Raw genomic sequence first — 19,736 nt, 5'->3', positions numbered from 1 at the left:
ACACTCAAAAGCACTGGTTAGTTCAGAGTCAGTATAGTAAGGTTATTACTGTATAGTGTCTGAATAACACTTCAAAAAGAGTTACTGTATTGACATGCTGTGGGCCCATGCTTTAAAGTTGTGAAATGAGTGTTAGATACTCTGATAGATGATCCCTTTATGAACAATTAATGAGCTTTAGGAACCTTATGAGGATATGGATTGTACTAAAAGTATACATCATACTAATGAAGGCCTGGTTGAGTCCTGACTTTTGGCTATTTGAACACAAGAGGTCAGCGTGGACCGCCAACACATCTCAATGCCACAGTAATTACAGACACCAGCTTTGTAAAAACATAGTATTTTAATAAATATCAATATGGCAAAATACAAATGTATCTCAGCAACAAATAGGCAATAACAAAAATAGATATGAGAAATAACATAGAAAAAATAGATAAAAAATACATCTTTTTTGGGGTACTTATGCAGTGCATTGGTGTCTGTTATGTCAGACAAAAGTAAACTACTTAATCATTTAACTTTCCTTCATATGTCTTTCTGTCTTGTCAACCACAAACATTCAGAGAAATAAATTAACGGCAAACAAACTCTCAGTCAATCGTGTTTCCATTGTCGGTCGTGTTTGATCTGTGTCCCCTTGACTTCTTGTATTCAGCACGTTTAAATAAAGCTGTCAGTGAATTAGTCTGTGTAGACAAAAGAAGTCGTAACCCTGTACAGCGGGTCTGTTGTGGTCATCATGTGTGTGGTCATCATGTGGAGCATGAGCAGCAGTAGTCAGACACAGTGGAGCGGAGTCTTCCCAGCGGGTTACTGTTGAGGCTGGTTGAACTGACCCATGAACAGAACAGCACCTGGACACAGGAAGTAGAACATTAGACACACCACACACTCTGCCCCGGACTGCCCGGCTGAGTTGGCATTCTAAAATGAGATTTCAAAATAAAATGTAACAGGAGTGTTACCTGTTTGTTTGTGCTGGATGAGGAAGAGGAAGGGCCGGTCCAGAGTAATCTCCTCCACTGCCATACGAGAAAACATCACGGCAGCTAACAGAGGGGAGGAACGAAAAACCGGTCAGTTTGTTATAACTTGATGAAACACAAAATATATGTTCTAACATGTGCCATATGTGCATCATATTATCTGAAATAATAGAAGTCATAAGACTATATTTTGACACAGTGCCCTTTACAAGACAGGGCCACCAATTAGTAATCATCACCACCTTAAGATATTTATCATTTGCCATTATTGGGTATCTGCTCAGACCAGCACCAAGCATTACTAGTCTCCCTACCACTGAAAAAGGGAACTCCTGCATTAGTTTCACTTTCTAGACCCCGAGGTTACCACCTGCTTACATATTGTATATTTATCCTTTAATATGAGACCTAATGTGTGCCATGAAAATATATCCAATCCCTCTGCATTACCCATGGAACTCTAAAACTCCTCTGTGTGTGTGTGTGTGTGTGTGTGTGTGTGTGTGTGTGTGTGTGTGTGTGTGTGTGTGTGTGTGTGTGTGAGATTCAATGTCGGGCCCACCTGTTGCTGCTGCTCCCTTGGTTCCCTGCTCATTCACCTCGATCTTCACTCTCTGCAGAACCTTCGACACACACAGCCTCTCGTCAGCTGCAGGGCAGAAACACACACAGGTTGGATACATTTCATCTGAAGTCACTGTACTCGCTGTTGTAGTAAAGTCCCTGACTATCTAACTACCTAACATGGTCTTCCTACTGGAATAGGAGGTTAACTCACTGGTGATGCGTGTGAAGTCAGCAGTAGCCAGGTTGAACATGTCTCCCAGACCCATGTTAAGCAGAGCAGTCTTCAAATTCACCTCAGAGTTCAGAGTAAACCTGCAAAAAACACACACAAACCCTCAGTATTCATCCTGGTTCCAGTCCATTAGAAAAGTATTTTTTAAATCAGTTTATGTAACAACCCACATAGTGTCTGACTCTTTCTCACCTGGGCATGGCCAGCTGCCGCTTGACATTCCTCAGCTCCGTTCTCCACTGCTTAATCCTCTGGCTGCTCAAACCGGCGCTGAGCGCGCTCAGTGGAACCTCAGGCTCAAATGGCGACACCAGGAGCATGCTCAGTGAGTCGCCCTCGTACGGGACCTCAATGACATCATAGTCCACCCCGTCGGCAGTCACGAACTCGCCTGTTGATTAAGGAGAGTGAGATCGATGTAAGTTTGGAAGCAGCGCACAGTTGTAGCGGTTGGTGAGTCATCATCCGTGTTCAGATCCTGGGTCAGCGTGTTGGACCTACCATAGTTGTAGCGGTTGGTGAGTCTCATCATGTGCACGGGCACGTTGCTGCCGTTTGCGCAGTGGAACATCCTCTCCTCGGTCAGTTTGGGGTCAAACGGGACCTTCCAGAGTCCCTGGAAGTGGAGGGCATTGAGAAGGACCAGACGGGTCTCATCAGTCAGAGATCCAGATGCAAGGAACTCAGGGATGGCACCTGCAGACAAAAAGACACCAAAGAAGTCAGGACGGATTCAAAACGTGTATATGCAACAAAAGTAGGCCACTGGGAACAAAATTGGAGAGGAATCCTGCAGATGTTAAGCAGCTGGTACCTGCAGTGTGGTCTGAGACCCATGAGTTGATGATGCTGACTGCCTGTTCTGGCTTGTTAAAGTCCACCTGGTTGGGGTGGGACTGGAAGGCCTTGGACAGGGCTCGGCGGTACCCCTTCTCCAGGCTCATCTTCCTCTCTACCATGACCCCGCTGGCTGTCTCCACCCCATCCTCACTGGACAGGTCCCGCTGCAGGAGGCGCTGCTGCCGAGACATCCCTCGCTCTGCAGGAGAGGGTTGATGGTTACGCCAACGATACATCATGATACAATCAAATGTGTTTCTTTTGTTGTTTGTTGTTGCATTAATCCCCTTTTCCTGAAAGAACCCTGAATATTGAATGTATGCACCACCTACCTTGCAGAGAAAAGCCCATGGCAGCAGTTAAAGCCCTGCGGGTGTTTCCAGCAGCGCCGAGCTGAGCCATGGCCAGGACAGAGGACACGCCGTGCGGGGACAAGACCACATTCTTGTCCACAGACTCCTGGGCCAGCTGCGAGAAGACCTTCAGGCCAAAGTCTGTCTGTTTGTCCTGCAGAGAGCCGAGCGCCGCTCCGCTCAGAGTCAGCAACAGAAAGGTGTACACACAAAGCATCTTGGGAAAGAAAGAAGAGAACAGGTGTAAGTTTGAATTCGCACACTTGAGTTCAACGCCTAAAGGTAGAACCTTCTTTTGATTCCTTAATATTTCTAAACAGCTCTTTCTCAAACAACTTGTACCGTATTCATGCACAATAAATGTGTTTTAGAAACATTTGTTTGTGAGTGCATTGGTTCTGTATCCTATTAAGGAGGAACAGAAAGTATGTTGGATTGCGCAACACCTGCAGAGAGACTCTAAACAGCTGGCAGATGTTTTCAATCAAACTTCCGCATCAGTAGCCAGAGAAAGTTCCGCATTTTTTGTTTTTTTGTAAATTCCCACAACAACAATTAAATAGTTGCACTACTAGAAAAGAAAAAGATGTAATCACATTTAACCCTTCAGTTAAACATTCGGTCTACATCTGCCGGGTCTTACTATAAGTGAGCCTCACATTTAAAACGTACAACTTTAAACTGTTGAACTGTTACCATTTCAATTTGTCCAAGGCCAAAATGCTGTCGTCAACCCTGCAACAATTTGTATTACTTGTGTGTGTGTCTCATGCTGGGTGTGTGTCTATTCACATCAGTGTGTCAACTGGAAAGTCTGGGTGTGTCAGTAACATTGGTTTTCCACTGCAGACATCAACAGTGAATACTGTGACTACAGCAGCGTTGCATACTGTGGCCGCTGAGGTCACAGGTCGGCCTCTGTTTGCACAGGACGCTACTTCCAGCTCAACAACTGTTTACTTGAGGGGAGGCAGGCCAGGGGAATAGGATAAAGAATTTAACGAATAGATATCACCATGGGACGTCCCCTGTTGATTTTTTACATTGAGACTTTTTGTTTTCATTACAAGTCTTCTGAAAATGTTTAAATATGCGCTTATTATCATTATCAGAACAGAAATGTGAACAGTGGATTAAGCCAGGTTCAAAATTCTTGTTTGATTTTGTTGACATATGAGAGTCAAAGGTTTTTACAGAGGGAGTTGGATATCTCTTTGTATCACTCCATAAATCAGAAAATACTGTCAACAGCCATAAAAGAAAATCAATCTCCGCTGTGTTTCTAGGAATACGAATGTTGTATATATCAGGCTATGAATGATATATGAACAACCCCTGAGTAGAAACCTTCAGAACATAGAGAGGAATGAAACTGTAAAGTTTGGGGTATGTAAGAGCTGCTGAAGTGGAGATTTCTGTCTCAGAGGGAGATAAAACTCATTTAGAGAGAACAGCCTTTAGATGTTGTGTAAAATTACATTTCATTTTATCACCATGGAAGTTCCTCAGTTTTCTAAAATGCTACGTTTGATATGCGAATGAGGCATTATCTAATGATAGCTTTTGGGGAATTTAGGAGAAATCTAAAGACGCAAATATTCAAAGTAGCAATATAAACAAGTTAAATAGTCTAAAAGTGACCAGTGTATGAAAAATAATGTCACTTTCCACCACTGCTAGAATTAAACATGGTAATAAATAAATACATCAGTCAAATTGAAGTGGAAGGCTGACAGTGATTTTAATATTATAGAGTTATTGCACCCTAATATGAAAAAAACTGTATTTTTTTTAATTGTATAAATCTAACTCCAAAAGCTGTAAATGTTTAGTCCAGTTGTAGATCTTCTTACCTTGTGGTTGAAATGTGTCAGATGTAGTTCAGCAAGTCGCAAGTTGTTTCAGCTTCTGTCTGCTGCAGCTGCTTGAGTCTGAATGACTGCAAGACTTTCTCTCTCTTTATAGGGTAGAGAACCCCCCCCCCCCCCCCCCCCCCCCCCCCGCCTCCTCGCACACATACAGAAGTCATTAGAGAGGATGATGTCATCTGACACCGTCTGGACAGGCTTCCTTTTCATGAGCACACGCATCCACTCTCCCCCCGTCTCACTGTCTTCTCCGTCTGCCTGTTTCTGGTGCCCCGAAGCGTGACGGAGCATATGGAAAGTCATTTAGCTGTTTTCCCTGTCTCACTCAAACACGCACGCACACACACAAACACACACACACACACACACACACACACACACACACACACACACACACACACACACACACACACACACACACACACACACACACACACACACACACACACACACACACACACACACACACACTTTGGCATGTTTCCCCTGAAGAAGATCAGCCAGGCAATGGGTGTCATGTTCCCTTATGTTTGATTTTGTCGTGAATAGAAGTATTTTGTGATCTTGATCATTAGTTGGGATTCCAATGTTTGCCTCAAGTTCATTTGAACACTTTTTCCAAAAACCTGCTGGCCAGATAAACCAGTTAAACAAATGACAAAACAACTAATAATCTAATGGTGATAGTGAAAATATACACTGCAGTTTGCCACATTATTGTGCAAAGGACAACAATCAAGAGTACGAGTAAAACAAAACCATCATGTCATGTTTCAGGTTTTACACTTTTGATGCTCATTTTGATGTAAGCTATTTTGTTTTTTTAAATGCAAAACAACAATAAATATACATTCTTTTTATAAGTAATTTCCATTTTCAATGGAAAATTACAAGGAAAAAGTATTTTTTTGACTAGTAAGTTGCTCCTTTCTATACTTCACATTATTCTGCATTATTCGTGTATATAAGATGCAAAACCTGTCCAGATAGTTCTGGATTTAGATAAAAAATCATACCAATTTTAGAAAATGTTATTTGTTAAATTTGTTGCATGGCTGTGTTTTTATACATTAACATTCGACAATATTGACTTTTTCTGTGGAATGAAAAAAGTAAAGTCACAAACAAAGTATTAGTTTGCTTTTGGTATGAAAACTTTGATATCTCGTCGAGTAATGAAAATGTCCAAATCTAAAGCAACTTCGGTTTTTCAGCTGATTCAGTTCAGTTGAGCTCAGCTAACTTGTGCAAGTCCTGAGTGGGTACTATGTACCAGTACCCAGTAGTACTGGTCGGGGGGTACAACTACTCAGGCATCATGTCATTGATGGAATTTATCGTCACTGATTGATATTAAGACAAATCATCTGAAACCAGTTATTTGAAGGTATCAGGATACTCAGCACAGTCTGATCTGATGTTCTTTGTTTCTTACCGAACACGGATGCTTCCATCTGGACTTTAACATTAGCTTATCTTTTCATGCAGTCACTCTCTGGACTCTCACTTAGGGGGGGAGGGGGGGGGGTTGACACATCAAAACACCAAATTTGGTCGTGGCTTCCAACATTCCTCATCCCGCTACTCGCCAAGCATCTGGTAGACATACAGAGAACGGGAACCAACACACTGTTTCCAAATCTATCTGGAATGAGAGCAACAAAAAAACCTAATTGAAGCCACTTTTTCTCGTAGAAGTTAAAAAGCAAAGCCAATAAGTACTCTGCGGGTCTGACACAACATGGATGCGTCAGCTATGGAGTGCTTGATGTCTAATTTTTGGGGTTTTCCATCAATGAAAGAAGGGCAAACTAATGTATCCAGAAGGTGTTTAGGCATGGCAAATACTAAGCCATAAGAGGAGTAAAAGAGGCAGGGACAACCACATTACAAGCAGACATGTTTGCTTACTTCTCTCTAGTGGTACAGCATCTAATGATGCAAACCTTTCTGGGTTTTATTTGTCCAGAGATATCTGTCTCAATTACTTATTTCTGGAACATCTGCGCTCGGCAGTTATGGTCATTGTAGTGCAAGGGAAAGATTGTGGTTGTGTTTTCTTTTGTTTTTTTTAAAGCAAACATTGTTAGATTGAGAGGGAACCTCCACAGCCTTCTAATATAATACTTCTTACATTCACACTGAACGTAAAGGTAAAGAATCGGTCAATATGGACAGAAATGTAATTCTGGATTGGATGGAGCGTTGTAGGATATCTTGCTTTTGTCATTCACTGTCCGTACTTATACCAACACAAAGTAATGCACTGCAAGTCATACGACCCTTGATATTGTGAGCCGGGACGTGTTATACGTGGTATAAGGAGCAACAGGTAGAGGAGGTTGTGGTGGATGGATTCACACAAAGTGCTTTCCCCCAGGAGACTGCTGTGGGATGGTTTTGGAATGATGCTGACAATTGGAGAAGAATTAGATACAAATATCATGTTTTTCACAAATAATGTGCAGTTGTTTAGGCTTTGTATACCTCAAATGGCTTGGGATATAACTGCTAAAATGGGGGCAAAAACAATCTCCCAGACTCCCCCCAAAGTTTTGGGCTAAGCCTCGAATGTCTACAAATGTCACCAAAGAAAAGGACAAACCCAGACTATAAACTGAGATGAGAAGGTTCAGGAACTAGACTGCCCTGATGTCATTGTCCTCTGCCTTTTATCTTTCTTCATGCCAAGACAGCTATGTATGTGAGGGACATTTATGAGCCCATTTACACTGTCTTGTATGACAGACGGGCGGTTGTAGTTCTCTGTTAGTCCTGTGTCTTCGGGTTGTTGCACTTTAATTGCCTTGTTAAATCAAAGTTTACAGCTAATTTACTATCGTACCTAAAGAGCTGCAGTTACCACCAAATCATTTTGAAAAACATCTGAGCGCGTGAGCAAACACAACCGCCCAAATGAGAGAAAAATAGCTGTGAGCGAAGGGCCCATACGGCCTCATGAGTCATTCAAAGAGACCTTTGTTTCACCACTGTTGTTACTGCCCATGTTTGTTTAGACAGTGTTGCCAAAAATACACAGAATGCATCAGCACATCTCTGTACTTTGACTTGGTATAACCCACACAACTCCTGGGGATGTGGTTCATTCCATATACGGCTGTGAATGGAAATTTGTCGTGTGCCACCCACCCAGTTCTCTGTGGGGGCTTCAGGAACATGGGAATCAACTGTTACTAACACAACACACAACATCACAAACACAGACTTAGTAGTCATTGAATCCCAAAGGGGTAAACTACTAGTTGTTATTTGACTAGTGAAACATATGAGGGCAATCGATAAAAACAAAAGAGAAATAAGAACTACCTTCACATATGCCGTTTTTTGGCACTTTGTGACTTTATTAATGTTTATTATTTATAATTAATTCCTTATATATCAGGTGTAAGTTATTGCGGTGGAGAATATTGGAAAACAACGCAAAGTAACAGCGCAACTTAACAGCAGAACTTAGCAGCATAAGTATAGTAAATAACCTTTAGCAGACCTTCTTATGTTACATTGTGATGCAAGCGTATAAAGGTTGTATAACAAATGTGGTTTCGCATGGGACTCAAACAGCGATTTCCTGGGTAAAAGTGATATAATTCTTCCAGTCAAATACCGCTCAATACCGAGGAACTTTCCATTACGGTCGCTCCATGTACTATATCACTTGCTCTGCGCGTTGTTCGTTGTAATACCTCACTTGCTTTGACCGGATGCAAAAACAACCACATTCAACATATCCGTAGTTTGCAAAAATGTACAATGCCAACAGTTTTTCCTGGCATCCATTCACTATATTTAACTCTAATGTTAACATTTTTGTGGACCGATTTCACAGGAAGAGAAAACACCACGTAACCACAGCCACAGAGTTAGCTGTTGTCATAGAAGCTTTAATTAAATGTGCTGAAGTAAAGGTTCCCTCTTGCGAAAACCTTTTCATGAAGCAACTGAGTTTTTTTTTCACTATTTTTGTGTTGTAAAGTTCTTTACGGTAAAATGACACCTACCCACGTATGTTGCAGAGGAAACAATTTGAAGAAATAAGGAAAGGGCAGTGATCACATGATGTGACTAAGCGGAGAGGGAATGCCCTGTTCCACTAGCTGACCTTTTGACCTTAAGGTTTTGACTAACTGGCACTGAACAGGATGACATTGTGGATTTGAGTGTTTGTGTTTGCTTTTGAGTTCTCCATCCATGAGGATACGCCTGAAAAAACACACTAAAAATAAACCCTGAAACAGAAGAAGAGACCTATCATGAGACAGTGTGTCATCAGGCCGGTCTGAACCGGTGAGTTTTGATTTATATCAGCAGTAAGATTTTGCATTGCTGCAGTCTATTCTTGCAAACCATGTCGCACTTTAATAACACGGAAACAACATCAGACTAAAACTGCAGAGACGGGAGTCTGACGCTGTTTGTTGGTCACGAGTTTCTTGGTCATTTGGATGGATATTCATCAGTAAGCTGTAGTTTCATGGTTGTTTGCAAAAAAAATTATATTAGTCAGCTATAAGAGATGACTGCAAAAGATCTAGGAGCTGATTCAAATCAGAACTCACCAGTTCAGACTGGACTGATGACACACTTGTCACATGTTGTAATTTTTCTGTTTCGGAGTATATTTCCAGCGTGTTATTATCCTAATGGATTCCCTCTCCTTCTACTTACTATATATTCTCTACAATGGTGATAGATACATATAAGGGATGTTGTCATACAGTTAAGTGTGGAAACGTCACGTACAGTAAATATAGAGAATGTTGAAAGGCACAAAAGTTAAACTTTGAAATATAGTGAAATATAGTAGTAGAATTGAATGAAGATACTTGTCCAGCAAGAGTAGCTGGAAAGTGGATGATGATGGATTATTGAATTATGATTGAAAAACATATTCATACATGTAATTATAAAAAATAACATTTTACAGCCTTTGAAAATGTGTTTTTTAATCTATAAAGTTATTATAAATATCAATTATTTATCGATAATATAGTGAGACCAAATTAACAAATTTCCCCCTGGGGATGAATAAAGTATACATCTATCTATCTATCTATCTATCTATCTATCTATCTATCTATCTATCTATCTATCTATCTATCTATCTATCTTAGCGTCTCACTATGGTTTATTTATTGATAATTCTATAACTTCTATAACTTCTTTAGAAATAGCTTTTGTGTTGATTTTTGTGGTCCATGTGGACGGAAGCAGAAGTGTTTCTAAGCATCAGATTCCTTTTGAAAAACTTCTCAGTTTACTGCAACAGGGTGTGACAGTCTGACCAGCATGGTCCTGGTTCTGACTCTCCTGGGCCTCCGGCAGCGGGGCGACGGTGTTGGCTCCCGGCAGTGACGGCGGATAAGCGAGGGACAACACTGCTCCTGGAGCTAGAGGATCACCAAAGTCATTAGGATTCATCCTCTGAGGAACATGAATGTATGTACAAAAAAATAATAAAATAAAAAGTAATCATCCAGTAATTGCTGAGACATTTCAGTGTGTCAGGTTTTGTCATGTCACATCAGACGACTGCACATGCCTCATGGGCTTAATAACAGGAAGTAGTCAAGGGGCAGAGATAGTCACTTCCTGACATCGAGACTGAGAATAAAGGTTATCTTATTTGTCTTGGACATTCTTAGAACTGTGGTATGTTGGAAAACACATTGAATAGAATGGTATTGAGGTGGTAGGTGAAGCGCAGCGGCAGACTCAGGCTGTCTGGGACAGGGTTTGAAAAAAATTAAAAAAGGGCACCAGTTGCATCTGCTGAGGCACCAGCACATAGCTTATACGGTATTGCATTGCATTTTCTCCACTGGTTCGGGCACTGCTTCATCAGACTTCATCTCCCATAGCGCATCCAAGACTGAACTTTTACTGTGTTTACTTTTTTCAAATATGGGGGCATGTGGGTTGACAAACCGGTTCTCTTTCCCCAACTCGTCACATGTGGGGACACTTCCTAAAAATGACGTTCCCGTATGTCGAAACTGCATCGCACATTACGTTTTGAGGGACACATATTTTGACGTGGATTACGTTTGCTTTTGACGTATCACAATTTCCAATCACAAGTGCGTAAGGAGCGATTCACACACTGCAGGACTAATGAGGGAAATAGGAAGCAAGTGAGCAGGAATGTCAAGGTGATGGGACAGTTAATGTGTGGCAGGAAAACCACTGCCGACAACAGAATGAATTGTAGGAGATGTGATTAGGGGCTGGGTATCAGTATCGACCGAAATAACCCAGTACCAAGTAGAATCCCACTATGACAGAGCCTGCCTCTGCACGGCTCTCAACAGAAAGAAGTCTGATATGGTGGCTAGAAGCTAACGGTGCTGAGCAGCTAACAGCGCAAACAACGGTAACAGTGCTGACAGAGCTATCAGTGTTTACCTTGGTGGGAAACGGTAGGGTGGGCGTTATGGTTCGACGACGACGGCGTCCTGTCACGTTGGTTATCAGCGGTAATTGTGTGAGTGCTGTACAGGGTGGCGCTGATTAGCTAGCCAGTGGGACACACTGATAATCGGCATGAATGAAGTACTCCATTGGTATCACTACCACACCTATCAGTGATCATGTATTACAAACCTATTGTTGCTCTTCATTGGTTCTTCTGGTGTCTCCAAAGGAACACATTCATCACAAACAGCGTTCCTATAAAAAGGAGAAAGGGAAGTTGAAGTGGGCTGTGTGTCGTTGATAACAACACAGACATGAGGGGGAAAGCTGCTGCTGTGACCGGTAAATGCATCATCTCAAGAGAATTTGTCCTGATGACACATTCATTCTTGATAAAAGCAACAGCCGCTTTCCATGACCAACAATGACCTGAGCACATAGCATTATTCATGCTGCTGAGTTAGCACCAACAGCCCACTGTGTGCTAAGAGTTTCCAAATTATGAAAGCTTATTACTCTTAATGGAAAGTGAAACTACAAAGAATATTAAATTGAAATGGAATCAAAACAAAATTATTTTCCGTATCCAAATTTCAAAAACACAAAATGAACTTAAACTATTAAAATGGGCTAAAACAAACTAATACTATATTTGCATCTCTTGAATGTTCATAATAAATGACAATAGCACAGCAATAATCAACCACAGAGCAGAATAGCAAATGACCCCTGAATAAAGAAAAGCCGCAAAACAAACTTTTCTCGACAATCTTAGAGATCATAATATGGCTTTTCGGTTGCACTGGACATTAGTATATTATTATTGTCATATTATAAAAAATTATAGTAACGCTCAGTAATAGCTACGTATTAAACTGCATACAAAAATTGGCCTTCTGCACCGACTAAGAAGAACTAATTATGATATATTTACAGCTGAACAGCTCTATATTAAGAGATCATACTCGTGAACCTATTGTATTATGTATAATGTCCTATAAACATTTCTGTAACAGACTTTTAAAAGCATATGAAATTATCCGGTTAAGAAGTAAAAGTATACCACACATTAAAAATAGTCCAGACCCACCCGCCGATTCCCCCTCAGCTAAACACGGTAAGCCCTATCAGCACTGTTAACATTCTTTGCGCTGTTAGCACAGTTAGATTTGAGCCGCCGGCTCAGCCGTCCCCGAGTTGAGAGCAGTGTGGAGGCAATAGATATGCTCTAAAATATTTTAACTGTTATCAGCTAAATGTACTTATGGTACAAGTAAAAGTACTTATGGGGCAGTAAAATGTTCCCTGTCAGTGTTTACTATTATATATGATGTTTCTGTTTCTGGCGATGCATTTTCCAGCTGATCCAAGAGGCTTTTAAAATAGTTTATTGAGCTTAAGATGTGGGAGAATTCAACTAATGAAGGAGCATTTCATCCTTGATGGTTGACGTCCGTGTGTAAGCAACAGGAAGTACAATATGATCTCTGATGGTGAACCACAAAGTAGGAGTTAAAAGGAATGGAAACTCTACCGTTTGGCCTGTGTTAACCTGCATGTGGTTAGAGTGAGTAAGTGGGTGAGTTTATGGTGAACCAGACCAAAAGTACAGTCAGAAGATCCGCACGCTGCATTCATGAACACACTTGCATTGATCTAGACATGCACATGTTACATAACCTGGCCAGTTCCTGCTGACCCTCCATGAATCCAGACAAAACACTTACCTGCTCTCCAACCCTGCAACACACATACATCTAGATAAGCCATGCAGGGAATTTCACAGATAACACACACTGGACTCTTGGCACGTTTTCTTGTCAAGCTGCAATTGCCAATGTCAAGATTGAACTTCAATTCTACTTTTGAGCAGGGTGTTTTGTCGTAGCCTTCCAAAACGACCCAAATTGGCATTTCTTATCAGCCTGATCTCACAGAAATAAGCTAATTGACCACAAGCTCTTTATAGGTTGGGTTGGGTAGCTTGGGCAATAAATCGTGGTCATTTCACGTGTTACTGAGATATCACATAATTTTCAGTGTCTTCCAAATCTGTCACAAATTATGCATCGCAAAAGAACCTAACCTGCCACCTTCATGGTTTAGGGCGGGTTACGTTGAGGCAACTACAACTAGAAAGATGGACAAATTGACTGGTGGTTGGAGAAAGGATGCTAGCAGCGGCCTTTGGTGTCAAAGCAACGTATCATCATTTAACGGGTTGTATGATATGTTGTGAAAAGTTTTCCAATGAATGTCCAACAACTAGAGCGATCAATGCAGCAAAGCTGCGTTAGGTTAGGTTTCGGAAAAGATTACGGTGTGGGTTCATCTAAGTATGTTTGTGATGTAAAATAACTACTGTACATTTGTTACGGTCTCCTGGGTGAAAGTCCTGTGTTTGTTTGACCCACCCATTCACCTCGACCTCCTCCAGACATGGATTTTATCGCTCTTCATACTACGTCACCTGACTTCCTTGGAGGCAGCCCTGCGCCTGGCTCACGGTTACAAGGGTTGTATTTGAATCACTGCATTCCTTTTTGTAGCTATAAGTAGAGTGGTCAAAGTCACAGGCTTTCTAGGCCCTAAGGTCCGACCGAACCTCTTGCCTAAGAGGCCTTGAAATGCTATGAAAGCATCACAATACACCATCCTACAGTCAATACTCCCATGACCACCAGAGGTTGTTTGTCAGGTAAACAACAGTTGATTTAAGATCTTGACCCAAAGACCAAAGGTTCTGTTTGGGAGGTCTCTGTTTGGTCTTTGCCTTTTCTCTCCTTACTGTTTGCTTCAAACGCTTCAAAACATATATTGATTTCTTTGCACACCAAGTCTCGACTTAGCTCCAGTCCACCTCTTTCTTCCTACCTGCAGAGGAGAGTGACTCACCGTCTCTCTTCACATTTGCACCACCCAGTCTGTCTTTCAGCTCTGCACCCTCATCTCCCATAACTTTGATAACAACGTCTTACAAGAAGACAAAACAAATAGTCTGGTGCTCTTGGGGTGTGTATTTGTGTGCACACGCGAAAAAACACAAATACAGTAATATTACACAAGAGAACTTTCCACTGAATACACTTATTCATTCACCCCTAACCCAACCCTGTTCCCCACCTAGTGACACATCAAACCCTAACCACAAGGAAACACAGCGCACTTTCATAAATGGTCTCAGTGTCATTTTAACCATCATTTAAGTGAACCAAATCACATAAAAGAGTGCAGTTGATGATTTAATGTGAAGTGCTGAGGAGAATATGTGGATGTGTTTGTGGTTGGAGGTGCAGAAATACAAACGGATGACAAATCAGAAACAACAACAACAACGTCTGAAGTGTGTTTGTAAAAAGTTGGTCACGTTGGCTCATGTTTATATTTTAATCTCACGGTGTTGGCTGATTTGTGGTCACTGATCAGAGATGTTATTTTATGAAACAAATTCATTACTAGGCAACAATGCCCTCTAAATCGCGTCCTTTTTTATTTTTTTCCACAGAGAGTCAATTTCAAACACCCTATGAACATGTTGGATTAATATTTATTGATATCCTTCACCTCCCACCTCACAGGAAGGGATCAGGAGATGTGTTTATAACTGAGTCAAACCTTTTGTCTGTGTGTGTTTGTGTGCACACGAGTGCTTATTGGAAGTCCGACCCCGTTGAAAGCCCCAGCATTCTCCCAAAAGATATTCCCTCATTTAGTGTTGTTTATTTGTCCTCGCTGCCTCCGTCTAAGAGCTCCACCACCGCACAGCGGCTGCTGTGTCTCCCGGTGACTCGTAACAGTGTTACATAAATGGACCTGATTAAAACAATACACTCAGCCAGACTCAATAGTCCAGGCTCAAGCTGTCAGACAGTGGTGTGTGGCTACCACTGAGGACACAGACGTTATGTCGTCTGGGAACTTGGCAACTTGAAGTGCACTTTACATTTTATGTTATTTTATTCAAAGAGACCTTTGCACTGCTTAAATACGCTTTAATAAATACGTCAATAAACCGCTTCAAAAACAGAAACTCTGAACAGAAAGTGTCAGGCCTGCGGGGGTTTAGCTGCGTTAGCTGTAGGGGCCCTGTTAGCTGTTAGCTCTATTAGCGCACCGTTGTAGTTAGTGCTCAGCACAAAAAATATTAAGCTGATGGGTCCAGCAGCATGCCATGAACAGACATACACACTCACATGTGCACACACACACACCCGAACGTGAAGAAAATTGTGAAAAAACATTTTCACCAGAATTTGTCACAGAGTAGAAAGAAGCCGACTTCTGGCCATCGTAGAGGAACAATGTGGAAAAAACACTTTTTTGGAGGTGCCAGAGATTATTGAATGTTCCAACTGGACCCTCAGCCAAACTTTTAAGTACATTTTCCCTTGGTCTCTCAAATAAAAAAACTAAAAGGGCACATAGACTTGCACCCACCTCCCGGCAGTGATTCACTCCTCACAGGACCATGACAAACGAGCCCCTTCAACCTCAGTCAACTTTCCCCCGCTGTGTTTCCCATCTCCCTCTGTGCACCGGTGAAGGTTCAACCCCTTCAGAGTTGCAAGTCCAGGCTCGACCCTGAGCACATTCTTCCCACTCACTCCATTCAGTTTGCACACTTCCAGTAAAGTGGAATCTTTACGACAATAACAGAGAGAGCAACGGAGAGCTGCTTGTAATAAATGGAGTGCAGGTTCGGCTGCTGCTGGTTGTAGGATAAGTGTTAACCTTGTGTACTACTGTCAGCATAAAGTGACAGTTTAAAAAGAAATATAACAAAAAGTTATTTTTATAAATGTTACAAACTGCAGCTTTAAAAGGAAACTTTCCACCAGGTCTTTCACTGATTCACGTTAACAGCAAAACAAGGTGTGTGCTGACGGCTGGGAGCTTCCTACATAACTTGCACTTAAGTGGCAAGTGAAATGAATTTCAGGTAAAAGTTAGAAATGTTTTGGGCCGTTGTGGTGTGGAGAGCTGCTCAAAACCTCCTTAAAATGTAGAAGACCCAGAAGAAGAAGGATGGTTGATGAAAACATGGGTCACGTGATGATGTAAAGATGAGTCAGCAACCTGCTGTGTCATGTTTAATGTCTTCTCCCTGTCTGTATTTTAACATGACAAATGATGTCTGAGAAATGTGACTCATCATCTGCTGTGAGTGCAAACACACTGCAGTTTATATTTAGGTTGTTACCTGATACACATGTGCCGGAACACAACTGGAACTCCATTTGACTCCAGGTGTGACGGGAAATGAGCAAATACACACGAGCACTGGGGGCTTTGAATCACGAATCAGTTCAATGATGGAATTCCATGCTTTTTCTGACTATAATCCAAAAACACATTCACAATAGAATAATGATCTGTATCCATCATGCCGGTCAAATACAGACCTCTCATATTCTCATATTTGTTTATTCAGTAAAGAGATAGTTTGGATGTTTGAGGTACTGTTTGAGGTATATTCTAAATATAGCACTCACTTAAACTAATATTGATTGATTTGGGCCTTTTTAGGTGCATGGCTTAAATATGTGTTTCTGCCTCTGAAAAACACACAGGTGGGGAAACACACAAGGGCAGGAAGTGAAGACTCTGACACGAGAGACAATAGCCAAGTGCCAAAATAAAACAGGAAATTAGACAAATACTGAAAGAAGAAGAAAGAAAAAGAAAACATAAAAGTTTCTGGATTCCTAGTTTGACATCAACAACAGCTTTACTTAGTGTACAATATATATATATTTGAAACTGTGAGGCTTATATGACGTGTGCATTCCAAATAGGGAATGTTCCAATAATAGAGAATAATAGAGACTGAATGTGGTTAGAGAGGAGGAAGATGAGTGGCCTGGTGCTTTGGGGGTGATTAGTAACAGGAAGTAACTCATGGATAATGAAAGTTACACACAGGAGAAAATATGTGTGTTCTATTTCTAAGAAATGTTCAGAATGTAGAATATTTCCATCACTCATAATAACTTGATGTAGTCACTGAAGGTTTAATCTCACTATCCAGACATTATTGTGTAAGGGTGGGCTTTTTGAAAAAGCGATGGATACAAAATAAAAATTAACGTCGTGGCAGCGACAGGCGGTGCTGTCTGTTACAAGAATCTGTGTTCGATTAAAAATATATGGAAGCATAAAAGCATGTGTGACAAAATAATCTCAGCTAACGGGTTCAGCCGTTTTTTCTCTGGTATTCATGGACACCCATACCATTGCCAAGGTCAAGAATGGGCTTCCATGCTGATCAATAAGGTGGTGGGCAGGGTTATTGTGATATATTATTGATATAATCTTTTCTATTTTATGTAAACAGATTGACGTCTTCTAGTCAGGATCATGAAAGTTGCACATTGCAAGACTGCAATTCCATTGTTAATCTCATGGCTTCTTAGCGTCGCTCTGTGGTAGCATTTAGTTACTACGGAACAACAGAACTGTGAGCGACTCCAGCCCGAATACGATCTATTTCAAGTCTTTCTGCTGTGACAAGTAAACTGAGCCTCTGAAATGAGTGCGTATGAACAAACATGCAACTACGAAAAGTCAAAACAGCATCACGTATGCATCCATACCCTATATATAACTAGTTATATCGGTGCCGTCAGTTAGGCGGCGCCGTGGCTTAGTTGGTTAAAGCGCCTGTCTAGTAAACAGGAGATCCTGGGTTCAAATCCCAGCGGTGCCTTTTGTTCACAAAGGAAGGTTACATGTCGCTGTTTTTAGTATTGCTATAAATGTTCATAATTACCATAGACTGTATGGTATATTACTATTACATCCACGGGACATTGTTTTTAACACAACTTTATAACCATAGTATGAATGTGAGGGAATATCCAATTGTCCTTCCAGGACTTCCAGCTACAAGTAGAAATATAATTTCTTTGCCCAAGCACCGTTGTGCTAAAAGACGCTGCGAGCAGGGTTCGAACCTGCGCGGGAAGATCCCATTGGATTTCAAGTCCAACGCCTTAACCACTCGGCCATCGCAGCCAATGAGTAACGACTGTCATGCATTTTGATGTTAATCCGGTATTTACTGACGCTATTGTGCTATTGAGCACACAAAGCTTATGAAGGGAAACAAGAAACTACAAAAGCACATGCTGTGAATTGACAGCATATTCTGTTTAATTTCCTCGCTATTGCTAGGCACAACGGTAATGGTAATTGTAAACGGTTTACTCTTCAGAGATAAGTGGTTCTCACAGGACAGCGACATTAAGTAAAACATAATGACCTCATAGAATGTGATGCATTGCTAGATGAAACTACCCAACATTAAATGAATGAGTTAAAATTAACAGAATCTCAAACTAAACCCACCAAAACGCTGCCCATTCTAATATTAAAATAATTTTCTAGGTAATAATAAACTATGATACACCAGAGACCTCACAAGATGAACAAGAGTATATCTAAAAGATGTCCTTTGATGCACAACAGACACACTGAGTGAGTGAACTCATACCACAATATGTGTTTTATTAGATACACAACTAATAATATTGCAGGAGCCAGCCAACATACCTTACTTTCCCAAACTAGGACCTACACAAGGATGAAGTACCATTCATTAAAACACCTTAATTGCTGGCAAGAAATGTATTGCCATGACATGCAAGAACAAACACCCACCCTCCATTTCCATGTGGGTTAAGTAGTCTCATACAAAATCTGTGAAAAAAGGATGTTTAATTTAAAAGGAAGCCCAACTCTTCTTGAGTATTCAAGTGACTTTAGGAAATATCTGTCCACAATGCCCGTCCTTCGTAAGATGTCTTCAATAAGACAATTCTAATTGTATGCATTTTCACAAGCGCTTTGCTGAAATACTCATGGTCATCTCTGAGCCACACCAAGTTTGCTGCTAAGGTGATGTGTAGGGGAAGTGTGTTGTTGGTACAAAGATCAGTGATTCATCAGCTTATCGGCACTCCCTCAGGAGTTTCCAGGAGGCCTATCATGCAGTCTGCTGATCATGTTTTCTTTATATTTAGAATGTTGAATCTATATTGGAGTCGACTGAGCTTATTCAGCTCATATATCTCGGTAGACAACATAATGTTTCGTCTAACAGTGAATGTATTTTAGTATGAAGTACAATTAAGTAAGCATTAAGTCTTTCTGAATGTTGCATTTAAGTGTAGCCCAGAAGATTGAAAGCATAAATGAACAGATCAAAATTAAATTCTCTTCTATTCACAGCGATCAGTAGGTATTGCATTATCTGGATATTGCATCACACACATGTAGATTAAGTATCAATATTGTTAAACTGCTTAAAGAGTAAAATCCTGATGCTGAAAATGTATCATACACTGCAGCCCTTCTAGTGGAGAAAACATGATGAAGTGCCCTCTAGGGCAGGGGTTCTTAACCTTTTTGACCTCGGGGCCCAACTTTTCAAGTACAAAGTGTCCCGGGGCCC

General features: G+C 41.1%; 1 protein-coding gene across 1 annotated transcript; it reads right to left on the bottom strand.

The window, feature by feature from the left end:
* Nucleotides 1-336: 336 nt before the first annotated feature.
* On the bottom strand, nucleotides 337-4,921 carry serpine1 (serpin peptidase inhibitor, clade E (nexin, plasminogen activator inhibitor type 1), member 1). Its single transcript, XM_079295765.1, has 9 exons — nucleotides 4,838-4,921; nucleotides 2,964-3,201; nucleotides 2,606-2,830; nucleotides 2,293-2,487; nucleotides 1,984-2,182; nucleotides 1,771-1,871; nucleotides 1,555-1,641; nucleotides 972-1,055; nucleotides 337-860 (listed from the first exon to the last, which is right to left on the bottom strand). The coding sequence occupies exons 2-9, from the start codon at nucleotides 3,199-3,201 to the stop codon at nucleotides 817-819; spliced, it is 1,173 nt and encodes a 390-aa protein (XP_079151891.1). The 5' UTR covers nucleotides 4,838-4,921; the 3' UTR covers nucleotides 337-816.
* Between the last annotated feature and the right edge of the window lie 14,815 nt (nucleotides 4,922-19,736).

This window comes from Melanostigma gelatinosum, assembly GCF_949748355.1.
Source record: "Melanostigma gelatinosum genome assembly, chromosome: 23".
NCBI classification, from domain to species: Eukaryota; Metazoa; Chordata; class Actinopteri; order Perciformes; family Zoarcidae; genus Melanostigma; species Melanostigma gelatinosum.
The sequence above is the reverse complement of the archived record's forward strand: the minus strand, read 5'-3'. Positions and strand labels throughout refer to the sequence as shown.